The sequence below is a fragment of the Zeugodacus cucurbitae genome, chromosome 6 (assembly GCF_028554725.1).
Source record: "Zeugodacus cucurbitae isolate PBARC_wt_2022May chromosome 6, idZeuCucr1.2, whole genome shotgun sequence".
Classification (NCBI taxonomy): Eukaryota; Metazoa; Arthropoda; class Insecta; order Diptera; family Tephritidae; genus Zeugodacus; species Zeugodacus cucurbitae.
This window is the reverse complement of record NC_071671.1, coordinates 38550832-38577222: the sequence shown is the minus strand read 5'-3', so window position 1 is coordinate 38577222 and position 26391 is coordinate 38550832. Positions and strand designations below refer to the sequence as shown.

Below are 26391 nucleotides of genomic sequence, written 5' to 3'. Positions count from 1 at the left end.
CAAATACATCTCGCTTCCCTCTTCAGCTCTCGGTATCTTTCCCATCCCGCTCGTGTTGCGGTCGATCGCAACATTGCGCAACAGGCAGTCTGTTTTCTCTCCACTGCGAGACGACAATCCTCATCATACCAGCTGTTTTTTTGACTTTTCCGAAAGCCAGTGGTTTCGGTTGCAGCTGTACGTAAGGAGTTTGATATGCCGTCTCACAGCTCCCTTATAATGAGATGCTGATGAGTGCTCTCAGAGAGCAGGAGTGCAAGTCGAGTAGAAAATCGTTCGGTTGTCGGTTGTGATTGCAGCTTCTCGATGTCGAACCTTCCTTGTGTTTGTTGACGTGTGCGCTTTTCTACACAGAGGCGGGTGCGTATCCTAGCTGCTACAAGATAGTGGTCCGAGTCGATGTTGGGACCTCGAAGCGTACGCACATCAAAAACACTGGAGACATGTCGTCCATCTATCACAACATGATCGATCTGATTGCGAGTGATTCGATCCGGGGACAGCAAGTAGCTTGATGGATTTTCTTATGCTGGAATCTAGTACTACAGACGACTATATTTCGGGCCCCGGCGAATTCGATCAGCCTCAGACCGTTTGGTGATGTTTCGTCATGGAGGCTGAATTTTCCGACTGTCGCCAAGTACGATTTTGACATCGTGGCGGGGGCAGCGCTCATAGGTACGTTCTAGGCGCTCATAGAAGGTATCTTTGAACACTTCGTCCTTCTCTTCCGTCGGGGCATGGGCGCAAATAAGCGATATGTTGAAGAACCTCGCTTTGATGCGGATTGTGGCTAGACGTTCATCCACCGGAGTGAATGCCAGGACTCGACGACGGAGTCTCTCTCCCACCACGAATCCCACACCGAATTTGCGCTCCTTTATATGGCCGCCGCTGTAGTAGATATCACAAGGACTCACCTTCTTCCGTCCTTGTCCCGTCCATCGCATTTCTTGGATTGCGGTGATGTCAGTCTTTACTCTTACGAGGATATCAACCAGCTGGACAGAGGCACCTTCCCAATTAAGGGTCCGGACATTCCAGGTGCATGCCCTTAAATCATAGTCCTTTATACGTTTGCAGTGGTCGTCATCAAAAGGGGGGGCCGTTGCTTCTTATTCATTGGTTATTCGTTTTTATGTGGTGGGTCCCAAACCCTACGCACAACCGCATAAGCGGGATGCGCCGTCTCACTTTAGCTCGCTTCCAGACGGATGTCTGTTGGCTACCCAGAGGATACTCGGTCTAAGAACGGAAGTCGTGAGCTGCTTGAATCATGTGGAGAAGAATAGTTCCTGGCCACTCCCAAGTGAATGGCAGTCAGAAACTTTCCTCACTTACGTGAACTTCTACATATGACTCCATCCTCCAGCCCTGAAACTATACCCGCTATTTTCGGTTAGTTCTACAAAAACCCGAAATGAGAATTTAATAACAAAATTATTAATTTTACTACATATTTATTGAAAATATCATGCCATTTAGGTTTTTATTATTATATTTACTTTATACATGTATTATCGTACTACACTATATACATATTGAATAGTTGAACAATTTTTGCTATCGGACAAAGGCTGTCAAATATCCCGTGCGGCATGGAAGTGTAAGCTACGCACATTATGTGACGACTCTTTTGGTTTCTTTAGGAGTTTTTGTAAGATCTGTTCTTTTATTAATTTCACTAGTACTAGATTCATCCAATTTCTGGGAGGAGGGTTTCTATAAAATACAAAGTAAAATTCGAATTTTTACAACATAAAAGTTGGTAATAATTACCTTATGTTTCAGAAATTCTGAATCTAGCACGGGCAACGCTCTAGTCTTAACATCCATGCTCTTGCTGTAGTATTTCCATTGAACTAATTTCGGTGAATCCATGTCCTTGTAAAGCGATACAACAACGTTGTGATTCCTCAATACAAGTTGAAAAGAATCAAAAAACTCCTCCTAATTGACATACAAGAAGTTTTTTAATTTCTATGATCACAAACATTCACTTAAATTTACCCTTAAATTTCTGTGTTTTAGCTGCTAATGGCACGGCCAACTGAGGTGCCGGTAAGTCCAAAAATACTGCAACTGTTCGCATCCATAGTTCTGGATTTGCTTGCAGCACATATTCCATCGCTTCGAAAGTTCTACGGTGCTACCAGAAGTGACACCAATTAGGTTGCGTACCTTTAAAGCGCCGGATAAGGTTTGAAATATCTGTATGGAAAATTAATTAGAATTAAAGGCAAGATAATATTATTATATTCAACAATTATTTACGAAATTTACGTAGCTTCTATTGAGTGCTTCGAATTGACATTGCGATAAAGTATTACTGTATCACCCCCTTCAATTCCATATTTTGGCTTTAGAAAACTTTTATTTTACGTTTTACTTATTTAACAAGTAAGGAAGGGCTAAGTTCGGGTGTCACCGAACATTTTATACTCTCGCAATTTATTTATTTAATTTTATTAATATTATATAAAACACAATTTGACCCACATATTCGTCATATATATTGTATAAAGTCCATTGAAAGTTGGAAACCATAATATTAGGTTAGAAGCACCGAGGTCCTCGTGCAATTCACTTTAAGCAATTTTCAACCTAACCTTTGTATGGGAGGTGGGCGTGGTTATTATCCAATTTCAACTATTTTCATGGTGTGTGATGGGATACGTAAGAGAACCGACTGCAGAAAGGTTGGTTTATATAGCTTTATTGGTTTGCGAGTTATATACAAATAACCGATTTGGGGCGGGGCCCCGCCCACTTCCTCAAAAAAATTACACCCAAATATGCCCCTTCCTGGTACGATCCTTTATTCCAAATTTTACTTTTATAACTTCATTTATGGCTTAATTATGATACTTTGTGTGTTTTCAGGTTTCGCAATATTGTGGGCGTGGCAATGGTCCGATTTTGCCCATTTCTCTTACGGTCCCAAGGAACATGTGTTCCAAGTTTCATTAATATATATCTATTTTTACTCAAGTTATCGCTTGCACGGTTTGGTATCCCCCAAAACTAATACGGATGTTTAAACAGATGTTGAGCAACACCAAAAGCTCAGTCAGAATCGGGAATGATGCTGGAATAAATAATACGAGCTGCAGAGCTAAATAGAGAAGGTACAATCGTCTATAAGAGTGTACAGCTGCTGGCGTACGCCGATGATATTAATATTATTGGAAACTACAACCATGCCGTTAGTTCTGCTTTATCCAGACTGAATAAGGGTCTGGTGGTGAATGAGGACAAGACGAAAAATCTCCTTTCATCAAACAAACAGTCAGCGCATTCGCGTCCTTGGAAAGAGAAGCCTAAGAGGTTCCTACGCCAATTACATACATACATACAACTCGATAGTGATAATGAAGTTCTAAAATCAAATCTCTAACAGAAAAAAATGAATTTCTATAAATTACCATAAGATTAATGTTGAATCATTTAAACAAACAAAAAGAAGACAGACGACATCCATAAACCATGAAATAAGAATGTGCCGTTATTAAATTTGTTATGTAGCAATATTTTTTAACCACAACAACGACACATCTCAGTTATGCCAGAATTAGGCATGCTTCTTTTTCAGAAAGAAAGACATATTTTGTGTTACAACACATATTGTCATATGGTGAAGTTGGTTTTCTTTTCAGAAAGAACGACATATTTTGTATTACAACGATTTTTGTGAAAAGGGAATTAAATTTTTCATGTTGTTTTTCAGCAATAACGACACATTTAACTTATGACAGCGAAACTTATTTATATTTTTTACAAATAACGACACAATTCTAAAGGGGTCACGTTTATGCCTACGGCAAAGCTGCAGTACACTCTTTTTAGCCCACATATGCTCATCATTTTAATAAATATATTACATGCCACTAGTTTATTCAATACACTTATGCCTTTTTATATATATTTTTTTCTATATTTTCTAAATAAGAGACACTTGAAAACTCTAAACCGCTCTCCTGAAAAATCGACTTTTTTGAGTTGTGACACTATCATATAAGTCCACTTTCACACGGGCAACTTTTGTTGCCAATTCTCGGGCGATTCTCTTTTGCTGTCGCCCCTTGCGTTCACACGAGCAATTATTGTTCGACAACTCTGTTCGGGTTTTTCTGTCATTCTCTTTCATATAATTTTCTCAACTTCTTGTACGCATCGTTTCCAAGCAAAAAAATATTTCATTAAATAATTTTTATCGTTATTCTCAATTTTCTAGCACATTTTAATTATATTATGCATATTTCTATATGTATTTGCAAATTACATACAAAATTAAATGATTAAATTCAAATTTTAAAATATATTGTAAACATTAATTTTAAAATGTGTGCAAATGCAACACTGTTACGTAGCAGCGAACTGTTACGAATAAGAACACAAAGCGTGTTGCCTGAACACAGCAGACTCGGCGCGATTCTCCTCTCCTCGTCGCCCCCTCTCCTATAAAACTAAGAATTGCCGCGACAAAAATTGCCCGTGTGAAAGGGGTCTAAATGAGCGATATGTTATGTAGGAAAGCGTTAGGAACGCTCAGAGTTCGACGCCCTAGTGCGAGCTTGTATATTACTAATATGTATTTTGTTCTTCAAGCCGCTGCACACTCGTTACTCGACTCTCAAGTGCGCACTTGGGATGTTTTGAAATTTTGTTAAGCAAGCAAGCAGCTACGAGCGCTCGTTACACGACTTTCTGGCAAGCGATTGCGATGCGAAAAGAATGACTTGCAAGCGATTTTTAATTTCAGATTAAGATTCTCCATCACGGAGTCTTTTTGATACCCTCACCTGAGAACTATTTCCAGAAAGTTGAGATTCTAGCAATAAATATAACCTACATATGTTATTCGGGTGAATGTAGCTTTCCAATGGTGAAAAAATTTTTGAAATCGGCTCAGTAGTTTTCGGGTTTATTCAATACAAACATGTATACAAATCTTTCCTCTTTATAATAGTAGTATAGATAAACAATATTTTTAAAATTCCTATTGATGATATATGGCTTAATCTCATATGTATGTCTTTATTTGTAAGTGTGTGTGATTATTTTAAACCACTCATTAGTTACATCGCTTTTTGCTTTTTGGTTCTAAGGTCAATTTATATTTTCTGTTTTCCATTTAATGTTTTTTATTTTTGGAATGTTCCCTGTTAAAAACACTATTTTAGTAAATAAAACTACAAAAATACATTATTGATTTAAATTTTTTGTTCCTTGCGTTTGCCAGTTTGAAATCGAATGAAAATTTTGTAAAATGCACGAGTTTGAAACTCACAAACACAATACAGAGCGCTTCCATTGCGAAGGGAAAAAAATAAATGCGTTGAACTTACGCTGCGATTGTCGCTTTACAGAGTATCTTATTTGCGTTTGTGCGCCTTCAGACTCGTCAATTCCTTTTTAGGCAATTCTTGGTTTATGGTAGAGGGGGCGCCGAGGAGAGGAGAATCGAGCGAGTCTCCAGTGGTCGGCAACACCATTTATGTTCTTATTCGTAACAGTTCGCTGCGACGTAACAGTACTGCATTTGCGCATACAGTGGAACTTCCATAACTCGAAGATCTCCATAACTCGAATACTTGAATTTGCAATAGCGTTTAGAAGCCAAATTTCATACAAATTTCCTTCCCTAACTCGAATTTCTATAACTCGAACTCTTGAAGTGGCAACTTTCTACAAATTTCCTTCCATAAATCGAACTTTTAAACAGGGGCATAATACAAAATTTAAAATTAATATTATCGAGGCAGAATTTTGAACGAGTCCCTCTATATCGTACGGTGGCGAACACAAATATAATATTACACTTATGGATTTCATAAATCATCTAACAAAGGCATGGCATAACGACGTCAAGAGCCAAAGTATAGCAAATTACAACAAACAAAATTACAGAATACATGTTTGAATGTATGAACATAAAACTTTTTGCGAAGTAAATAAATAAAACTGTGTTTAAACCTATATTTTACCGCCTTTTGAAAATATGTATGTTTGAATGAAAATTCTATAACTCAAAGTCTCTCTAACTCGAAGTTTTTTTGTGGATTATGGTGATTCGAGTTAGAGAAGTTCCACTGTATTTTAAAATTATTATCTATACCACAGTACATACAGTGGAAAACCTTTTTCGTGGGGAATTCTCGGTGGTAAGATAGCCGCCATCTTGGAAAAACACAGTACACTATATATTGAGCAATTAAATTTTTAATATCAAATATTATATAATAATATTATTAATAATGTCTTATATAAAGCAAAATTATTTATTTTTGCTATATTTCACTTATAGAAGATTTTAACATCAATGTGTGCCATATTATATGCAAAAAAATTATTTAATGTAGATGAGATATTTTTTAAGTGGTGAGAATAAAATACAGCGCTCAAACAAGTAATTATCTGTGGTAAATTATTTTTGGCCACATTTATTTAAACTATATTGACACAAAATTAAAAAAAAATGCATTTTTGCTAGTTTTTACTGAAATTATTTGCAAATATTTATATTTAAAATAAATTTAATAAAAATTTAAGTATCCACAGTTTATTCATCCAAAAAATACTGTAAACTACGAACATTAAACTAAAATTAAAAGATTAACTAAATAAGGGGGCAATAATTATCTATGGGAAATACACAAAACCTTGATGTGCTTAAAATGAGGTCTGGTCGCCTCTCTGTTCAAAATTTTTAAAGAAAAATATGTCCTGATTCTAATGAATAAGTATTTCAAATCATCGGGTTGCGAATTTTCGTAGCAATAAAACTGTTCTATGTAGAGACCGATTAATCGGCCTTGGTATCGGCATCGGCCAGTATCGGCCTCAAAATTCAGCATCGGCATTGGCCATATTTGTCCGATTCTTTCAACTTCTTTTGGATTACACTAAAATACATTTTTTTTACTTTTTTGATTTCTTTAAAGCATAAAATTTTAATTATTCTGTTTACTATATAAAACACACAACACTAAACTAATAATTCATCACGATGATAATTTAAGTCTAGTATAAAGAAATTCAATAATTTTGCATTAAATTGAAAGTTTAGAAAGATTCGATTTATGTCAAATATTCACAGTTTTGTTTAACAACTTGTTGAAATTTTGAAGATAATGTCATAAAGCCACTATTATAGAAGCATTCGTAACTAGGAGAGTCTACTTTTAAAAGCTCGCCATAGTCAGGATCACGTAACAATCACTTGTTTCTGTCCTGGAATATAAGGTGCATGCAAAAGAACCTCCCAAACAAGCTTCCTCAGTTTCTATCGAGTCACTATCACTATGTGACGACTTTCACAATGCGAGATATAAATGACAAAAGTCATCTCTTTGAAAATAACGGATTCTTTTTACTACTATTTTCGAATATTGGCCTTAATGCTCATATTTGTCCTTAAGGGAAAAAACTATATTGCTGATTCGCTTCAATAACTTATTTTTTCTATCCACATGTATATATATAAAATTTGAATTTAAAAATTTATTTTTTGTATGTAATTTGCAAATACATATAGAAATATGCATAATATAATCAAAATATATTAGAACATGGAGAATAACGTTAAAAATTAGTTAATGAAATATATGTTTTTGTTTGGAAATGATGCGTACAAGAAGTTGCGAAAATTATATGAAAGACAAAGAGGGAAAAACGCGAACAGAGTTGTCGAACACAAATTCCTCGTGTGAACGCAATAGGCGACAGCAAAAGAGAATCTCCCGAGAACTTGCGACAGGAATTGATGTGTGTGAATTCGATCTTTGGGAGTATTTTCACTTGCGCAATGACTTATAGAGTAACCCCCATTTTGTTTTAAGAGCGGTTGTTTACAAAAATAGAATTGGAATTACGGATATTTATTTATTGCAGCGTTATAAAACCTTATGTTATGTTTCTTCAGAAGAAATTTTTAATATATAATATTAAGAATATAAAATACATTACTCATATTCAAATAAGGGTTATTTATGAAAGATGCCGCCAATATTGAGAGTTAAAACTTAAGCATATATGTAAAAAATTAAAGTATAATTTATATTTGTTTATAAATTCTGACTGAAACTCTAAAACATATTTATTGCTCAATGGGGTTTTCAGAATCCTGGATTTCAAGGTCCAAAGTTTCAGCCGCATTTGACTGTTCCACTTCATCTTTCTGAACGGGTTCAATGTTATCAGGCGATTTTTTTGATTTTTCCTTATTATTATTATTGCGCCTTTCTGCCCGTCGCTCTGAATAACGAGAGACCTTTTTGGTTCTCGTTTCTTCTTTTTTAACGCTTTCACAATCAGAAGTAGGATTACTACGAGTATCGCTTTTACCACTACTTTGAGGTTGAGAAGTACTGGGATCGCGCTCTTCAGAAATACGTATGCGAGCTTTCGGTTGATAGATGGCAATTGAGGGACGATCCTTAAAAATATATAAAAATAAATATATATAAAAATAAATATATATAAAAATAAATATATATAAAAATAAATATATTTAAAAATACATATATATAAATATACATATATATCTTGTATACTGAAGATAGTTGAACAAGTACCTTGTTTCTAATACGACGCTGTTCATCTGCTGCGCGCTGTTTTGGCGTACGAGTATCAAGTTCTATATTCGAATCAGTTTTCTTCAGCACTTCCATTGACGATTTCGTGTTTACTTCCTTTTCATCATCTTTTTCTGCCAACTTTTCGTCAGAGGAATTCCTCTGCTGATCTTTCATTTCTTGTTGTTTGTGCTTGGGAACAAACTCCTTGGCAGTTGCTACACTACGTATAAAATTCATAACAGACTCGCTAACAATGGCTTCTCCGCCAGCAACTGCTGCAGCGGCTGCAGCTCTAAAAGCTTCTGATGCTGTACTTTCAGTTTTAAGCACTTCGTCATCAGCTGAAGGATCTTTTGTCTTCTCTTTTTCTTTGTCCTTGCGGTTGCGATTTCTTTCACGTTCCCGACGTTCACTGTATCGTTTTCCCCCTTCTTTACGCTGAGATTGTTTCCCATCATCTGACTTATTTCCATGTTGGGATTGTTCTTTACCTTTTTTATCGTTAGCCGAATTAGACTCAACATTATTCTCTGTTTTTGATTTTCCTTCGCCACCTTTATCTCGCTGATCCCGTTCTTGGCGCTTACGTTCAAACTCTTCACGTCTTCTTTGATTGCGCTCGGCTCGTCGCTGGGAACGCGAACTTTTACCCTCTTCGTTCGGTTGTTGCTGGTTATTTTTATCACCGACAATATTCTCCTTGCCACTAGCCAACTTATTCCCACTTTTTCCACCGCCTTCGGTATTTGATATTATTTTTGTTACTTGTTGTTGAGATTGTGTTTGTTTCCTTTTTTCTTTGTCGTCATCGCGTTGGCGACGTTTCTCCTCTTGTCGTCGTTTTGCCTCCTCACGACGTTTCTCTTTTTTATTGGCCAGATACTGCAGTAATGGTGTTGATGTTATTTTTTCTTCTTTTTTGCGGTCCAAACTAAATTCTAATTTATTTTCACTGCCCTTCGCAGCCTCACGGTCTTCCTCCAACTTGGTTAGGAATTGTTGATAGTGAGGCTCTTGCTCAATAGTGTTTACCTTACTGTCAACTCGGCGTGATTTATTTTTAACGAGTCCTTGAAATGGTGCAAACTCAACGATAGCTGGATATTCAGCACCTTTAGAATCGACGAAAACGTATCCATCAAATCGATCTCTAAACAAGAACACATCATCATAGTTCTTCATAGTTATATAGGCGCGGCAAGTAGCGTCATAACCCAAGGACCAATCTGGTGCAGCGAAATAGTAAAAATCATGCGGAGGGAGTGGATCTATTTGTTTAAGAAATTCTTCCTCAGTCATAGTTGGAGGTAAATGTCGAATAATAATCTGTGATAAAATTAAAATATTAATACAATTTTTTACTGTTACATGTAATATTATTATTAAATAATGAACTAATAAATGATCACTAAACAGATACATACTTTCGTTTGAGGTTTTTGTTTTTCTTTCTTATGAGCACGTTTATTGGAACGGTCCTTTTCAGATTTCCCAGACTTTACTTCAGGTTTTCCTCCATTTTCAGCTTTCGTCATTTTTAATGTATAATTAAATATAATTAAATTTTATACGTGAATTGGAAATGAAATTGTTTACAATATAATAAATGTTTCAACCGAGAAACGAATCATTTAAATCAGCTGATTGTCAAACTTATTCAGGGTAATCAAGTGTTTGAAAGTGTTGTTTTAGCAAGTAATGTCATACCATTAACTTCGTCATATGAGACGTAAATTCTGAATACATAAATGCATATTAAATATTTTATTTTATTTATACAACATATTCATTACGGTTTAATGGTGCATACCACCATGCTAAACGTTTGAATTTATCCAGTAATGAACCTTCATTTTTAAAATTGTATGCTTCATGAAATGGACTTAACTCAGTTTTCCAAAACAACATGTAAACTTACAGGTATGCGGTATGCACTAAGCTGAAAGTCCGCATATGGGAGACCATTTCTTATGAAAAATGTACATAAAATGCATATTTGTTTGGCTCATAATTATATATTTGTACTCTACAAGTTTTAAACTCCTTTGAAATTCTGAAAATTTGGACAAATTTTTTACAAATCGTTATTCTGACTAGAATATTAGTTTGGGGTATGTTTTCTGTCGATATAACAATACAAAAAGAAACTTGATGGGTACTTTACGTTTATTTTAGGTCAATTTGAATTTATTTTTCACATTTTTTGCATATTATGCATTTCAATACATTTACTTTATCTGGTGGTTTCAATAATTATCTCATGAGTGTCTAGGTGTGACACCTCGAATTTCATTGGAGAGTACATGTCAACGGAGGTATTCGTGTCCAGAGCTTCAACTTTTGGTTGTACTGCACCTGTGCAAGCACTCTCATGCATTTCAAAGTCAGCAAAGTTATCGTAAATACTTCGACAAATCGCACACTCAAACGCTCTATAAAGAAAGAAAATAATGTGTTTATTATCATTTTAACAATTTTAGAATTGTTTACATACACAGGTTGCGATGCTAATTCAATACTTTGCCGCGCTGCGGCCGTGGCGGCCGCAACCGTGGCTGCAATATCAACTTCAACACCTTCTTTTACGTGAGATTGCAAGTGTTTCTTGAAGTTACTTAGTTGAATAAAGGATTTTTGACATATTCCACAGGCGTAAGGTTTTGCATTTAAATGGCCCATTATATGTTTCTTAAGGTTAACACGCTGAGAGAAATAGCGACCACAACGCTTGCAGCGGAATGGTTTTTCTCCTGTGTGGGTTAGTTGATGGCGATGCATGTTACTCTGTTGAGTAAAGGATTTGGTACAAAAGTTGCATTGATACGGTCTTTCCCCATTGTGCACCGAAAAATGACGTTGTAAGTTAACCGCTTGAGCGAAAGCTTTTTCGCATATATGACATACAAATGGACGCACATCATTGTGCACTTTCATGTGACGCTCCAAATTGCCACCATTGCAGAAAAATTTGGAGCACAACTTGCACTCGTAAGATGACTTTGCTTGAAAATGAACTTCTTTTTTGTGCAGTAGCTGATCTCTTTTACAAGAAAAAGTCTATTAAGAAGAATAAAAATTAATAAAATCATCTTTTAAAATTTACATACATATGTAAATATGTTGTACATAACTTACAATAGCCCGGAACTGTATTTACCTTTTTACACCTTTTGCAATTATAAGTGGGCGTAGGTGCCGGTTCCTCAAATTCATCGGCTGCAGACATGTTGAAATGAATCGTATCCATAAATCTTCCCAATTAACTATATCTCACAAAACAGCAAAGTGAACGCATGCTAACGATTCTGGAATAGTGGAAATACATAACACGCACTGTCAAAATTTCCTCTTTAAGTTCTTACAGACTTTAATGCTGAAAAAACCACTCCTTGTTAACAAATTTGGATACTTTTACAGTCCAATCTGCATTTGCTAAATAAAAACGCAAATATTTCTTCTGCAACAACAGCGGTAATCTTCTTGGTAGCTGAAAAACAAGGCAAAAAATTTGACAGCTTTCGTAGTTTCAACGAAAACTCGTCAGTTTATGACAGTCCCACTCGTTATTAAATAACGAATTTATTTCAATTTATTAAGCCGAAACTACATAACAAGGGCAAACGTATGAGTGAGCATGCGATATTATGATCTTGATTTACTTGCGTAAAATTCGAACAACTCAAGAGTACGTGAAATGTAATACTTACAAAAACAAGTTCTCAGCATATTTAAAATTTTTCATATTTGTCCTATTTCCGTTGTCGTTATCGTTTTAAAATGATATAAGTGCGCCTATTTGGCATTCCTGTTGGCGTTATCGGCATATATCGAAAATAAATTGAGATTCCCCAATTAGAAACGACTATTGAAACGACATAGAAACAGTTGTTCATTGTGTTTGCTATAATCATTGTATATCTATACAATAGCTATAATTGAGAGCAACATAGAAACGACGCGGTTGTTTGAAGGAATATTTGAAGTGAAGATGAAAATTCCAAATCGGAAACAGTTTGAAAATTTAATTTCGAAAATGGAAAAATATCCTGCATATTTCAAAGTTTTTAAATTTCAAATTTTTTGGCCGGATATATCCAAACAATTAAATCCATTCGTCAGTCATGAATAAAATTGCATATAGATATATGACTATATTATAGGTCTTCAAAACGAAGAAAAATGGTTCACAACAAGTCCGAAGGTAGAGCAACAACAGGAGGTGTTAATAAATAGAGGAGAGAGAGTCTCCTTTGGAAGAAAATCAAATAAAGATATAAGACTAAAATTGTTGGGCAGATCGTGCAACAAGTACAGTGATACCGTTGTTTAGAACTATTAGGGAATAGCATAAAATCCATTAAGGACTGCTTTAAATATGTGTTTCGTTAAAAAAGAAATGTGTTTATTAAAAAAAGAGCGCCTTAAAGCATACTATATAAAATATGTATAAAAAATTCGATAACTTTTCTTAGGCGTTACGATATTGTAACGGATTTCCAAAATCAATCGTTAACGCTGAAACTCTACCCTCATTTCGATCAGTAGATTGTCAAATAATACATGTTGCCCGATCTCTCATAGTTGTTCGAAACGAAACATCATCTAAAATTCGCTACAAGACGCGGAAACCTTGTGAAAATTAAAGCATAATAGTGCTCAGTGCATAGAAGCTAAAGGGACGAGTTCCAAGAGTCATAGACAGAGGAAGCAGTAAAGTTTGAGAGCGCAATTTGAGCGATTCGCCAAAAGTTGGAAGATGTGTCAGAAGCTATGTGTCCGGAAAACATTTGAAGCTGCATAACATCCACAACCCGATATCACGGTGGAACTATTCATCCAAATTTGGAAGAGCTTTTAGGAAAGTTGGTGTACAGGTACCATCACTGGTGTAGAGGATACCCATATATTCCTGTTCCTGGCTTATCGCTCCGCTGTACAGGAAACAGCGTCGTAGACGACTGGGAGGGTAATTTTCGAAATGCGAAGGAGGATAACAGTGTCCTAGAAGACAAGATTAAAAGAATGAATGCTAAACGTTTGGTTCTGGAAGTGTGTCTAATCGGGACGATCAGACTTAAGTGGAGGGCAGTGTATCGAAAATGGAACCAGATCAAACTAGAATTGACAATCGAAATCAATAACTTGCCAAATGTATCTATACATCGATATTCATAGTTGTCAGAACGTTCGATGATCCCCACAACAGCCGGTTCTACGTTACACCGGGATTGACTCGGATTTTCGGATCCGACCAACGACAGATTTTGGAAATCCGTTACAATACGAATTTTGGAACGAAACGACGATAACAACGACAACGACTTGAATTGTCTTTTTTATACGAGATTAGTACAAGAAGTTTGTTTTGTATGAAGTTTTGTGACATATTTCAGAGAATGTGCATAATTGCTCTTAGAAAATAAATTAAAAAATAACATATAACCTTAACAAAAATCAAACTGCTGTAATGGTTAGAGCAAAATTATTGTAGTGGGATGTGTCTAACGTGAGGCACAAGAAATAGGCTGTTTCAACGGGGTTGGACCATAAAGATACGCAGTCGACCAGCTCTAGAAGTTCTCACCGAGTTATGCCATTCGTTCTCTTTCTGGTCCTTAACTATTTGTGGTAACACCTATAATAGCATAACAACCAGACTTTGAATAAAAAATTAAAGCACTCCTGGAAGTAGATACGCTAACATAAAATATTCAAGTTCAGAGTATACTGTTTGGCTTTTTCTTGTCAACTCATTCAACTTTTAATATTGGAGATTTTACGGATTTATCAAAAAATATGTACTCGTAAACGCGAGGTATGGAAGTAATCGACAGACTGCCTGTAGTATTGTCGTGTTAGTAATCTCGATAAATAATCCGAAGGCAAATAAATCAAAGTGATTGACGCTATTGCTATTAATGTACTTTATTTTCTAATTATTACACTTTCATATGCATGATGTTTTTAAAAGCATATTTTTCATATCAATTGTTTCAATTGAATGGCTGTTAATGTTTTTGATAAAATTTACAAGGTAATTAAAATAAAAATGTGTCCCAATATATGTATATAGATGCAATTGCAATTTGAAAATATCATGATGTTATACCATAACAGCTGGGATGTAGGAGTTGTTGTTTTCATTATATATATTCCACTTTCTTTGTTGGGATACGTTATCTAATTATAATTAATTATACAATTAAAGAGCTCCGGTTGAAGCTCCATATTATTCTATACTTATTATATATCATAATATTACTTATTCAGTCAAAATGTATAAGTCGAACTATACACAGTAAAATTTACAATTAAATAAAATAAAGAAGTATAAAAATAAACAAAAATCTAAAGCCAATTTAATACCACATATTATATACACATTGTAAAATTAGATTGCGAGACATTGAATGTATCACTTGGAAGAAACTAGTCATATTCATCAGAATATTGGCGCTGAATTCAATATCACCTCCCGAAATTCTCCATCACATTGAAAGTTTACATAGTCTTATCAAGTAAACAAAAAATAAAAATTAATTAATATTTTACATTTAATACTGGGTAAATAATGTTAAACGGACGACTTTAGGTACCATATATCTAAAATATTTCGTTCAGCATGGAAAACTCCTTGGAAGATAACTAGTCCCCTCCAACTGAAATAAAAATATATAAACTAAAATATCTAATAAATTGTTAGTTTTATACAACAGTACTACAATTACTTTATATGTATATGCATAACTACAATACATTGTACATATTGTTTCGTTGAAACGAAAAGAATGCACCTAAGATGTCCTTCGTTAGTTTATAATTGAATCGCTTACTGGGTTCGATAATCAGTTCCATGTGTCTTGTTGAACTTCTAATTTAATAAGGTAATACATGTCTAACAGTTCCATATTGGCTAAAGTTGCCGTCTTTCGAACGAGTTTCTAATTTGGTCAAATATTCACATTAAAAATTGTAGATTACACTACCCAGGTATTTGAAAAACTAAAATGAAATACTTATTGTTAAATGCTATTTAACTAATCGAAATGTAAATGCGCTGTGTAAGAGTTTTTTGTTGTGAATTCATAATGTTCCATCAACAGAACTTCACTCATGTCCATGTAGATATTGCCCAGAGATAATATCGCTATATAAATATATACATATTAGAATCTACTTAAATAATATATGGTACGCATTACGTAACTATCCGTTCATGTATGTATATGTGTGTGATTATCCTTAATATTCTCTCAAATATTTAGCGCATTGGGTTTGTATTGCAGTTGATCCATTTGTATTAGCAGTCATGTTGACCAGATAGTCACATATGGATTAATCATTGAGACATTTACTTAAATATACATTAATTTCCCTATTTTACTGCAGTCATTTTATTGGCACTCAAACGTCCACAGGGAAAAAATCTTTGAGCAGTGTTGTACGACGCTTTTCAGCAATGTCCATTTGATTCTCCAAATCACCCAAATCTGTGGTTTCTGCACGTTCTATCTTCCAAGATAGGTTCTCAATTTCGGCTTCAAGTTGAGCCTTAAAAAATATTATTAATGCATTAAATATATTACATAAGTTTGGTTGATTTATAATTTAAACTAACCTGCTGGTATTCGAATAGGTCCTTACGCGAACCACTCTCCATGAAGTAAGCATATGGATATGTATACTGCAGTGTATACCGACATTTCGCTAACAGGGCAGCGGCATTGAACAAATACTGCCAATCAATCCAAGTGCCCCGTCCTTTCATCACTTTCTCATTGATGCGGTCACGCAGTCGGTCAATGGTTTGCTGTTCCAATTGTAAGGATTTCGAATGATTCTCCCAACGTTCATAGTAGTGTAAGTATTTCTTGAGCGCTTCTCTTGCTTGCACATGTACCGATTCATTGGCAATGTTCGGATTGTCTTTGTATCGAGAACATTCATAGTACTCGGATCCGTGCGTTTTCCAATCACCCAGGCACATCCAACAAAAGTCATGTTTACAATTAAAACACAGCATGTGATTGCAACCGCCATTCTTTTCTATACAAATGTGGCATTTCGGACAGTCTTTGGTGTTGGCGCTTATGTAATTGGCGGTCTCACTGTCATCGGCACACTTCGTTAACCATTTTTTAATAACTACACAGTCAGTGGGCGCATGATAATCCATGCCGCATTTGAAGCAAAATGATGTATGACAGGAAGTGCAGATGACACGTTTAGCACAGATCTCTGGTGAGCGAACTATATTTTGACAGTTCGGTCCGGGGCAGAAGCGCAACTGAGGATGCGACTTTACATAGTCCTTGAAGGCAAATTGTTGATACTTGTCGCGCATAACGGGACGTGTCACTAGGGTCAAGACCAATTCTTCGGGGACTCGCACATTGCACATGGGGGCCATGCAGCCGATTTGTGTTGAAATACCTTGAAATATTTGTGTATCGAAAAACGTTGACCAACAGTCTTTGCAAAAAGCATGACCACAAGAGAGACTAAAGAATTTATCACCCATCTGAGTACTAGCGCAGACCGGACACATTTGACAGCGCTGAGAGATGATTCCACCGCCCGGTGTCATTGCATTGTATGTGTTGCATACACTTATTGAGATCAATGCGTTGCGCGGCGAGTCGTCATTACTACTGCTACTGCTACTACCACTACTACTACTCGTACCAAATGCAACTGCGTCTTTGCTGGTGGACGGTGCTAACGGATCAGGCATACTGAGCAATGGATTTGGGGGTTTTATTCGCGCTATTATCAGCAATGCATTGGCATCCTTTCGGTATTTGTCTACTACCACTTGATTGTCCCATTGGTGCTCCAGTAGTAGCACTTTCGCTAGTGAAGGTGTAATCTCTAGAATCGTATTGAGTTTTTCTACAGACTCGTTAAGCAATTTTTCCACCTCCTCCACAGTGAGACATACAAATTCGAAGTACTCAGGATCGGTTTTCTTTGGGTCCAGCCGTTCCACATCGCAGTCTTCAGCTAAAAATTGAAAAGTGTTTATTATGCGATCTAATAGTAATCATAATTAATATTCTATGTGAATATTCAATATGAATGTATTAATACGTTATGCATGTAATACTACTTGATAATATCGTTTGAAATATAATAATTATGTACGTTTTATAGATTTTGGAAGAAAGTGATCCTACTCTCAATAAAAAACTCTTTAGAGTTACTAAGTTCCATCAAGTTGTAATTAGTGTCCCTATTACGGGGATCGACAAACACCAACTCTTTGTCGATTTTAAATCTGCTTTCGACAGCACGAAAAGGAGGTGCCTCTATGCAGCTAAGTCTGAAATTGGTATCCCTACAAAATTAATACGGCTGTGTAAGCTGACGTTGAGCAACACCAAAAGCTCCGTCAGGATCGGGAAGTACCTCTCCGAGCCGTTCGATACCAAACGAGCTGTCAGACAAGGTCGATATCATTGGAAACAACACCCGCGCCGTTAGTTCTGCTTTATCCAGGCTGGATAAGGAAGCGAAGCGTATGGGTCTGGTGGTGAACGAGGACAAGACGAAATATCTCCTGTCATCAAACAAACAGTCAGCGCATTCGCGTCTTGTCTCCAACGTCACTGTTGACAGTCATAACTTTGAAGTTGTAAATAATTTCGTATACCTAGGCGCCAGCTACAACACCGATAATAATGTCAGCCTTGAAATCCAACGCAGAATCACTCTTGCCAACAGGTGCTACAATGGACTGGGTAGACAATTGAAAGTAAAGTCCTCTCTCAACGAACAAAAACTAAACTCTAAAAGTCCCTATGGTGCAGAAGCGATGTCAACATCCGATGAGACGGTACTAGGAGTTTTCGAGAGATAGGTTTTGCGGAAGATTGATCTCTTAAACATTGGCAACGGCGAATACCGCAGAAGATGGAATGATGAGCTGTATGTGTACTAGGGCTCTTAAAATTATTCGATTAAACTGAAAACCGATTATTCGAATATTCGGTTTGTAACCATTCGTACGAATATTAACCGGTTAGTACTATTCGATTAGTCGCAATGTTCCGACTATTCGAATAATCGTTCTACTACGGTTATTCGAATAGTTGTTCCGCTGCGACTATTCGAATAGTTGCTACGCTGGGAGCATTTGAATAAATGAAAATTGTTTGAAATCCAAGCAGCCTTTGATTTTTGTTTGTTTTTATTTTTGAAAATGTCAATTGTTCGCATTTTTCATGAGTTTCATATTTTTCAATAAACATCGAAATTTAATGAACTTTCATTATTTGAATAGTCGAAAATGAGCGGTTAATCGAATAGTCGATGACTGACGATTATCCGAATAGTGCAAACCGAATATTATTATTAGAATAATGCCCTATTCGGTTAATTCGGTTAGTCGAATACCAAGAGCTCTAATGAGTACCACATAGACAAAGTCCAGCGAATAAAAAGACAGCGGCTACTCTGGATAGGTCATGTTATTCGAATGGATGAAAGTGCCCCAGCTCTGAAAGTTTTCGATGCATACCCGCTGGTGGAAGTCGAGGACGAGGGAGGCCTCCACTCCGATGGAAAGACCAGATGGAGAAGGACCTGTCCTCACTTGGTATTACCAATTGGCGCCAAACTACTAAAAGGTCCACTTGGTATTACAAGGAGGAAGCTGTCTCCTCTAAAGACTACTAGTGATATACGATTGCAAAACTAGTAGTAGTATAAAATATACATATTTTAAACGGACTCTTTGCGCTCCGCAGTACATTTATCGATGTATGTATATAAGTATATATTTTTTCTTAATCATATTTTTTAAATATGTACAAAATACATTGTTTTCATAAGAAATAACAAGCTAACGAGCTAATATACGCAATTCTACATGAATTTTTAATCACATACTTGTAGCACGTATTCATTGCCGAAATGGTATATAAAGACGTCATTTGTGTGTGCATGCATAGAATGCAAAACTATGCATATTCTTAGTGACGACAGTAAAGGTTAGCTAGGTATGTACCATATGTTAGTGCATATATGTATGTATGTACCATATTAATTTGCATGCGAAAATTCATGATGCACGTGTGTAAATTGCGGGTTTTAGGTCACTAAGTCCTTTGGAACATAAGCAAAAGATTAACTGTGGTGCAATGTACACAACAAATTTATTATTTCCTGTAATTGTCATACACAAATATACTATTCGTAAACTGCATCAAATCAAGTTTAATCACATTGCATTACTTTACAGCACCTCATGATAGTGACATTGATATTTCATTGTCTATATTATGTGTAAGGATATGCACACGTATGGGCCTCATCATAAGATAAATTAATTCAATAGCAAATGCTTAAATCAGTTAATGAGATATCTATTAACTCTAACAAAATAATTCATTTGATTAATTTTTATCTTTTATTAGAAGTGATAATATTAAAAGGAACTCTATACTTATACTTTTTTTATTTCATCAAAAAATATATTGAATAAATATAAAATAATATTCTATATACTGTTGAACTTCCATAACTCGAACTGCTCTAACTCGAAGTTCTCCATAATTCGAACTATTGAATTGGCAATAGAAGTCAAAATTCATACAAAATTTCTGTAACTCAGAAGTCTCTCTAACTCGAAGTTCTTTTGTGAATTATGGAGATTCGAGGTAGAGAAGTTCCATTATTATTATGGTTATTATTCTTAAGGTTAGTTTGGCATTTTATGATTATGTAAATATATATTCTATTGTCGATATTAACTATTTGGTAGAAAGTGTATTTTCTACCGGAAACATTTTTAATCAAAGCTTGAAAGATATAAAAAATATCAAACAAATTATTGAGACTGGAATTTTGTGCATACTGCTTCTAGACTATTTGATTATAAACTATAATAACACAAAATTATGTTTTATATGGTTGTCAATAAGGGTTTTATTGTCAAATGATACAATTCAACATTTGCTATTGTTTTACACTTTTAAATTAAATTATTACTTTTTTATCATTATGAATTTTCATTCTGGTATCAATTTTAAAATAAATCTTAAATAACAATCATAGATATTGTAATAGGGCGATATATATAGTTAAATAATATATAAATATACATATATGTACTTGTTATTGCTCGTAAGATATATACATATAATTTAACAAAAAAAAGTTATATGTATTCATATGTTTGCAAAGTTTACCCACCTGAATTATAATAATCGTCGTATTCACAATCGTTGTCAGAGTATTCCATGTCAGAATCGGCTGACATTGTGGTAACAGTATAAACTTTATTATTATTTACGGGGTTTCCAGCAGAAATAGTATTCCAAAGAAGTTTTATTCCAAAATCAAAGTGATAATGTAGTCAACAAACATCACCACCACTACTGCCCTATTGACTTTAAGGGCTGTCGAGCTGCCGACTGTGAGCGTTGTGAAAACGGTGGTGGAGGTGCACGATTCTTCCGCGATTTGAGTTGTATATATATATATATTGTTGAGTATGTAGTACTTTGTCAAATCAATGGGCAAAAGAGTAAAGTGTATTCTTTGCGGGGTAGTATTCACTGTGAGAGACTTTTAAAAGCTATGTCTAAATTAAAATTTTTGATTATTGGTTATTTACAGCGCGAAATATTGTATCATATTTATTTATTTATTGCTTGAATTATTGTACATATGTAAATTTTAAACATTTTCTTCATAAAATAAACATATTTCCGCATTGTTTTTTTTCTGTCTAAACCTTTCTTTTTTCTACCTTCTATTGTGCATTTAATGGCTTTCCCAATTTATACCTTAAAACTAAGCACACACTTTTCTTATGGTTTAGTTCTATAAATTCATTTTATGCAGTTTTTTACAATAATATAAACACTTCCATAAAACTTGTAATAAAAAATAACACTTTTCAAAGCAATTAGACCATTGTATAGATCTATACAATGAATTAGACGACCGAATTTGCTCGTAGTAATATTAATTCGACATAAAAATGTTATGGGAAATTGACAAATGGAATAATCGTAGCACAGAATGATCAAAGTGCTTTATTTCTTTAATAAACTTTTTAAGATATTTAAAATGAATGAACTCAATATATAATACATTTTTTAATGATCTTTAATTTTTAAAACGATATTGTCAGACCATGATTAAAATATTCGAATAATATGATTATCATTAAAAAATTTCTTTCGACACCAGTTTATTACACATCTTAACACCCTGTGTGGGGATATTTTTATTAATTTTCATTTGAGTCCTTTGAGTTTTTTCACACGAGTCAACTTCTGTCAGAGAATGTACATTCTCTCTGTGAACGCAATGAGCGACAGCAAAAGAGAATCGCCCGAGAATTTGTTAGTCTACTTTCACACAGGCAACTTCTGTTTCTAATTCTCGGGCGATTCTCTTTTGCTGTCGCCCATTGCGTTCACACGAGCAATTCTTGTTCGACAACTCTGTTCGTGTCTTTCTCTCATTCTCTTTCATATAATTTTCTCAACTTCTTGTAAGCATCGTTTCCAAGCAAAAAAAATATATTTCATTAACTAATTTTTATCGTTATTATCAATTTTCTAACACATTTTAATTATATTATTCATATTTCTATATGTATTTGGTAATTACATACAAAATTAAATTATTAAATTCAAATTTTCAAATATATTGTATACATTAATTTTAAAATGTGCGCAAATGCAACACTGTTATATAGCAGCGAACTGTTACGAATAAGAACACAAAGCGTGTTGCTCGAACACAGCAGACTCGGCGCGATTCTCCTCTCCTCGTCGCCCCCTCTTCTATAAAACTAAGAATTGCCGCAACAAAAATTGCCTGTGTGAAGGGGGTCTTACTTTAGCTTGCTGTGAGAGCAACTTGCCATTTTTGACATTTTCCTCTCCCAAAGAGCAAGCAGCTGCCAGCAGTAAATATTGTTACGAGTGATTTCTGTTGTTGTCAATAAACATAAATTTTCTTGTTATTTTCGAGATGTTTGAAGTCGATCCCATATCTGCTGATCACAAAGATGTAATTCATGATGTCGCGTTTGATTATTACGGTCGGCGAATGGGTACTTGTTCAAGTGACCAAACAGTGAAGGTAGTGGGTTCAAATATTATTACATATTTGAATAATAAAATATTTCTTAGATATGGGATGAGGATGAATCGGGCAAATTGACAGTTTCCAGTAGTTGGAAGGCGCATTCTGGTTCTATTTGGCGTATATCATGGGCGCATCCAGAATTTGGACAAGTTTTAGCCACTTGCTCTTTTGACCGCACAGCTTCAGTATGGGAGGAAGTTGCTGGTGAAAAAGTAGCAGCCACTATGACACCAGCACGGCGTTGGGTACGACGAACAACACTAGTAGACTCACGCACAAGTGTAACTGATGTAGAATTCGCTCCCAAATATTTGGGACTTTTATTAGCTACAGTGTCAGCGGATGGAATCATTCGAATTTACGAAGCTCCAGATATAATGAACCTTTCACAATGGCCAGTCCAGCACGAAATAACATGCAAATTGCCTTTAAGTTGTATATCCTGGAACACTTCTACTTATAAACTTGCATCACATATTTTAGCCGTAAGTTATAAGAGTAGTGCAAGTATGCATGTCGTTATATTAAATAATTATTTGTAGGCTGGCAGTGATGATACAGCAACAAATACTGGAAAAGTATTTATATTTGCTTACAACGAAAGCGCAAGAAAGTGTGCTGAAGTAGAGACTATAAGTGAAATAAATGAAACAGTAACTGATTTGGCTTTTGCTCCTGCGGCCGGCCGGCGGTTTCATATTTTGGCAGTAGCTAGTAAGGATCTATACATTGTGAACATACGTGGACAAAAGTATTTATTAGTTTGTTGAAGTATATAAATTTAATAACAAGTGTTTAATCATTCTAGTGATTCTAGTTCGAATATGAAACTTGACATCCAAACAACAAAGTTTAGTGATCATAACTGTCCCGTTTGGAGGGTGTGTTGGAATATGCTGGGAACAATGTTGATTTCCACTGCCGATGATGGATGTGTTCGGATTTGGCGAAGTAAGTTTTCTGGTATAAGTATAATTCTTAATCCACATTTTGATATTGTTTTTATAGTGAATTATACGAGAACTTGGAAATGTGCTGTTGTTTTAAAAGCCGAAGGCAGTTTATCGTCGTACGAACCAAATCTTAACTCCCCACCTTTTACTACCGCAGCAGCTGCTACTGCGAAATACTACAAAAAGGGAACAATTAGTAATCCAAGCCAGGTTCCTTGGCATTAACATAAACATGTAAAGGATCTTTTTATATATAAATTTAAATATATAAATTAATTTTTTTAAATTTATATTAAATAACACAATATTGAATAAACATAAATAAGAAATGTGTGACATCATTGTACATTATTTTTAAGTATAATATTAAGGTAGTTTTAAATATAGTTAATATCGGGTTCCATAAGAAAAATTGTGGTTGGTTTAAAATTCCCCAAATACAAATCGTATTGTATGTGGTATACAATGAAAATCGAGAACAAAGATTTGATCAACAGCAAGTAATATCTTAATATAATTTATTTTTATATCCATAAATTATATGAACAAAATTAACATTGTTTAAGTTATAAATAATTAATAATTAATTTTTTCTCAGTTGTGATTGAAACCCTCAATATATAGCCGGACGGGACCTGGTTTTGAATCCACCTAGAACTATTTGTTGTTCATAGAAGAACAATAAAATCCAATATACTTATTACATATATTTACAAGATCAGAGTAACAATTATATTTTTAAATACAAGTTAGGGAAGAATTTTTATTGCTATGGTTTCATTTTCTTTCTGTCACCCTGTGTTTTATGCATTCAGTGACGTTTGAATTAATTTTTTTGGACAATTATTTTACATCTCAATAATTATACATCGCGCGCTGTGTTGTGTATTTTAATTTCAGTTGTATTGTGGAAAATGTTTGAAGTAGAACTAATATCAGCAGATCACAAAGATGTCATCCACGATGTCGCATTTGATTACTATGGTCGCCGCATGGCAACTTGCTCAAGTGACCAAACAGTGAAGGTTTGAACTCCATTACACACATAAATAAAATGCCAGAATTTTTTTAACATTTCTTTTATCCAAGGTGTGGGATGAAGATGGGAAGGGTAATTGGATTGAGTCCAGTAATTGGAAAGCACATTCTGGATCTATCTGGCGAATATCATGGGCTCACCCAGAGTTTGGTCAAGTTCTAGTTACATGCTCATTCGATCGAACAGCATCTGTTTGGGAAGAAGTAGTTGGAGAAAAAGTTGCCTCGCTATCGACTCCTTCGCGCCGTTGGGTGCGACGAATGACACTGGCTGATTCTCGTACAAGTGTTTCTGATGTTAAATTTGCTCCTAAATACTTGGGACTTATGTTGGCTACGGCATCGGCAGATGGTATAATTAGAATTTATGAAGCTCCAGATATAATGAACCTTACACAATGGCCTGTTTTGCATGAAATTGCTAATAAGTTACCATTGAGTTGTTTATCATGGAATACATCAACGTACATGTTATCTTCGCAACTTCTAGCGGTAAGTAATATTCCCTTCGTTGCTATATATGTATGTGTTAAATATAGACAAATGCACACATACATATCTTTCGCATATGAATATTTGAACTAATGCATAGTAAACTATTTGTAGGCTGGAAGCGACGAGACAGCTACACATACTGGAAAAGTTTTTATATTTGCTTATAGTGAAACTCGTAAATGGGTTAAAATCGACGCAATTAATGAAATCTCCCAACCAGTTACAGATTTAGCATTTGCACCTAACCCAGGTAGAACATTTCATATGCTCGCAGTCGCCAGTAAAGACTTGTACATTGTTAACATCCGTGGGATAACGTAAGTATTTAGAGCATTATTTCTATAATCCACTTTAATTAACATTTTTGAAGTAGTGATGCATCTGCGAACACTAAACTGGATATACAAGCAACTAAATTTAGTGATCATAACTGTCCGGTTTGGAGAGTTTGTTGGAATATGCTCGCAACAATGTTAATTTCAACTGGGGATGATGGATGTGTGCGAATTTGGAGAAGTATGTATATATTTTATCTCTGGAATTATGTTATAACCAATATTTGTTTATTATTGTAAAGAAAATTACACTAAGAATTGGAAATGTGCCGCTCTGATAAAAGCAGAAGGAAGTTATCCGTCCTACGAACCGAGTCTAAATTCACCGGTAATGACTGTTTCAGCTTCTGCAACTGCCAAATACTATAAAAAAGGTTCAATTAGTAACCCAAATCAAGTGCCATGGCATTAGTTTCAATGGCTTTGAAAGAGTCAAATTTAATTTGCAACATATTGCTAGAGCGTAAATCTATTAAATTAATTAATATTAAGATATTGATTTGTAAAATTAGATAAAGTTGGAATTGTTTTCTATGTAACTTGATTGGTATTTTTAAATTTTAACATTTGCGATTAGTATTTATACTTCACTTTTCATATTTCATATTTCGGATAACAGCAAAACAGCATATTGGGTATGTCTGGGTTCAGTCTGCATGGGTATAGGTAGGAGTCTAATCTGCTTCAATATCCAGAACGTAGTTGCGCGAGGGTTACTCTAGTTTCGCGAGACAACTCGAGCTCGGTGTCTGCAATAGGTGCTGATTTGTCGATGAATGTGTTAATAGCTCCTCTGTGAATAGCGTTCAGTGCTTTTCGAAAGTCTGTTGCATCCGAAATCCGGTCGGAATAATTCTGTATGTCGTCGACGTATTTCAGGAT

At 35.0% G+C, this 26391-nt stretch overlaps 5 protein-coding genes and 1 long non-coding RNA gene across 13 annotated transcripts; 2 read left to right on the top strand and 4 right to left on the bottom strand.

The window, feature by feature from the left end:
- Nucleotides 1–1255: 1255 nt before the first annotated feature.
- Nucleotides 1256–5376, bottom strand: LOC128922493 (uncharacterized). 2 transcript variants are annotated; one of them, XR_008471711.1, is made up of 4 exons: nucleotides 3426–5376; nucleotides 2011–2211; nucleotides 1780–1950; nucleotides 1256–1722 (listed from the first exon to the last, which is right to left on the bottom strand). It is a non-coding gene; the product is annotated as an uncharacterized LOC128922493 (long non-coding RNA). The 2 variants fall into 2 exon arrangements; XR_008471710.1 differs by having other exon boundaries at nucleotides 1258–1722; nucleotides 2275–5373.
- Nucleotides 5377–7864: 2488 nt separating this feature from the next.
- On the bottom strand, nucleotides 7865–10217 carry LOC105217481 (regulator of nonsense transcripts 3B). The gene is made up of 3 exons (XM_029043592.2): nucleotides 10004–10217; nucleotides 8577–9905; nucleotides 7865–8437 (listed from the first exon to the last, which is right to left on the bottom strand). Exons 1-3 carry the CDS (start codon nucleotides 10112–10114, stop codon nucleotides 8099–8101), a joined length of 1779 nt encoding a protein of 592 aa, XP_028899425.2. The 5' UTR covers nucleotides 10115–10217; the 3' UTR covers nucleotides 7865–8098.
- Nucleotides 10218–10727: 510 nt separating this feature from the next.
- On the bottom strand, nucleotides 10728–12104 carry LOC105217482 (zinc finger protein 22). Of its 2 annotated transcripts, none has more exons than XM_029043611.2 (4): nucleotides 11946–12104; nucleotides 11737–11884; nucleotides 11074–11636; nucleotides 10728–11011 (listed from the first exon to the last, which is right to left on the bottom strand). In XM_029043611.2, exons 2-4 carry the CDS (start codon nucleotides 11824–11826, stop codon nucleotides 10813–10815), a joined length of 852 nt encoding a protein of 283 aa, XP_028899444.1. In that variant the 5' UTR covers nucleotides 11827–11884; nucleotides 11946–12104; the 3' UTR covers nucleotides 10728–10812. The 2 variants fall into 2 exon arrangements, with proteins under 2 accessions (XP_028899444.1, XP_011190807.1); XM_011192505.3 differs by having other exon boundaries at nucleotides 11942–12102.
- Nucleotides 12105–14479: 2375 nt separating this feature from the next.
- On the bottom strand, nucleotides 14480–21575 carry LOC105217483 (potential E3 ubiquitin-protein ligase ariadne-2). 4 transcript variants are annotated; one of them, XR_851994.3, is made up of 4 exons: nucleotides 20775–21575; nucleotides 16198–17582; nucleotides 15308–16130; nucleotides 14480–15238 (listed from the first exon to the last, which is right to left on the bottom strand). XR_851994.3 is itself a non-coding variant. In XM_011192508.3 (4 exons), exons 2-4 carry the CDS (start codon nucleotides 20839–20841, stop codon nucleotides 15984–15986), a joined length of 1599 nt encoding a protein of 532 aa, XP_011190810.1. In that variant the 5' UTR covers nucleotides 20842–21165; nucleotides 21334–21575; the 3' UTR covers nucleotides 14480–15983. The 4 variants fall into 4 exon arrangements, 2 of the variants coding, with proteins under 2 accessions (XP_011190810.1, XP_028899421.1); XR_851995.3 differs by having other exon boundaries at nucleotides 14480–15726; nucleotides 15782–16130; XM_011192508.3 differs by having other exon boundaries at nucleotides 14480–16130; nucleotides 20775–21165; nucleotides 21334–21575.
- Nucleotides 21576–22259: 684 nt separating this feature from the next.
- LOC105217485 (nucleoporin seh1) lies at nucleotides 22260–23974 on the top strand. Of its 2 annotated transcripts, XM_054233793.1 has the most exons (6): nucleotides 22260–22506; nucleotides 22572–22682; nucleotides 22733–23173; nucleotides 23231–23439; nucleotides 23497–23639; nucleotides 23697–23974. In XM_054233793.1, the coding sequence occupies exons 2-6, from the start codon at nucleotides 22572–22574 to the stop codon at nucleotides 23864–23866; spliced, it is 1074 nt and encodes a 357-aa protein (XP_054089768.1). In that variant the 5' UTR covers nucleotides 22260–22506; the 3' UTR covers nucleotides 23867–23974. The 2 variants fall into 2 exon arrangements, with proteins under 2 accessions (XP_054089768.1, XP_011190812.1); XM_011192510.3 differs by lacking the exon at nucleotides 22260–22506 and having other exon boundaries at nucleotides 22513–22682.
- Nucleotides 23975–24437: 463 nt separating this feature from the next.
- On the top strand, nucleotides 24438–26048 carry LOC105217484 (nucleoporin seh1). Of its 2 annotated transcripts, none has more exons than XM_054233794.1 (5): nucleotides 24438–24666; nucleotides 24731–25171; nucleotides 25286–25491; nucleotides 25545–25690; nucleotides 25752–26048. In XM_054233794.1, the coding sequence occupies exons 1-5, from the start codon at nucleotides 24556–24558 to the stop codon at nucleotides 25919–25921; spliced, it is 1074 nt and encodes a 357-aa protein (XP_054089769.1). In that variant the 5' UTR covers nucleotides 24438–24555; the 3' UTR covers nucleotides 25922–26048. The 2 variants fall into 2 exon arrangements, with proteins under 2 accessions (XP_054089769.1, XP_011190811.1); XM_011192509.3 differs by having other exon boundaries at nucleotides 24440–24666; nucleotides 25548–25690.
- Nucleotides 26049–26391: the final 343 nt, after the last annotated feature.

Bases quoted from the DNA above. Each gene is read 5' to 3' on its own strand.
- LOC105217481 (XM_029043592.2), bottom strand. From the start codon at position 10,114: ATGACGAAAGCTGAAAATGGAGGAAAACCTGAAGTAAAGTCTGGGAAA. The intron at 9,906-10,003 runs GTATGTATCTGT...ATTTTATCACAG, and splicing joins AACAAAAACCTCAAACGAAA to ATTATTATTCGACATTTACC. The intron at 8,438-8,576 runs GTACTTGTTCAA...TATATTTTTAAG, and splicing joins AGCGTCGTATTAGAAACAAG to GATCGTCCCTCAATTGCCAT.
- LOC105217482 (XM_029043611.2), bottom strand. From the start codon at position 11,826: ATGGATACGATTCATTTCAACATGTCTGCAGCCGATGAATTTGAGGAA. The intron at 11,637-11,736 runs GTAAATACAGTT...TCTTCTTAATAG, and splicing joins ATTGCAAAAGGTGTAAAAAG to ACTTTTTCTTGTAAAAGAGA. The intron at 11,012-11,073 runs GTATGTAAACAA...CTTTCTTTATAG, and splicing joins GAATTAGCATCGCAACCTGT to AGCGTTTGAGTGTGCGATTT.
- LOC105217483 (XM_011192508.3), bottom strand. From the start codon at position 20,841: ATGTCAGCCGATTCTGACATGGAATACTCTGACAACGATTGTGAATAC. The intron at 17,583-20,774 runs GTGGGTAAACTT...TTCAATTTTTAG, and splicing joins CGACGATTATTATAATTCAG to CTGAAGACTGCGATGTGGAA. The intron at 16,131-16,197 runs GTTAGTTTAAAT...ATATTTTTTAAG, and splicing joins ACCTATTCGAATACCAGCAG to GCTCAACTTGAAGCCGAAAT.
- LOC105217485 (XM_054233793.1), top strand. From the start codon at position 22,572: ATGTTTGAAGTCGATCCCATATCTGCTGATCACAAAGATGTAATTCAT. The intron at 23,440-23,496 runs GTATTTATTAGT...TAATCATTCTAG, and splicing joins GTGAACATACGTGGACAAAA to TGATTCTAGTTCGAATATGA. The intron at 23,640-23,696 runs GTAAGTTTTCTG...TTGTTTTTATAG, and splicing joins ATGTGTTCGGATTTGGCGAA to TGAATTATACGAGAACTTGG.
- LOC105217484 (XM_054233794.1), top strand. From the start codon at position 24,556: ATGTTTGAAGTAGAACTAATATCAGCAGATCACAAAGATGTCATCCAC. The intron at 25,172-25,285 runs GTAAGTAATATT...AACTATTTGTAG, and splicing joins TATCTTCGCAACTTCTAGCG to GCTGGAAGCGACGAGACAGC. The intron at 25,492-25,544 runs GTAAGTATTTAG...ACATTTTTGAAG, and splicing joins GTTAACATCCGTGGGATAAC to TAGTGATGCATCTGCGAACA.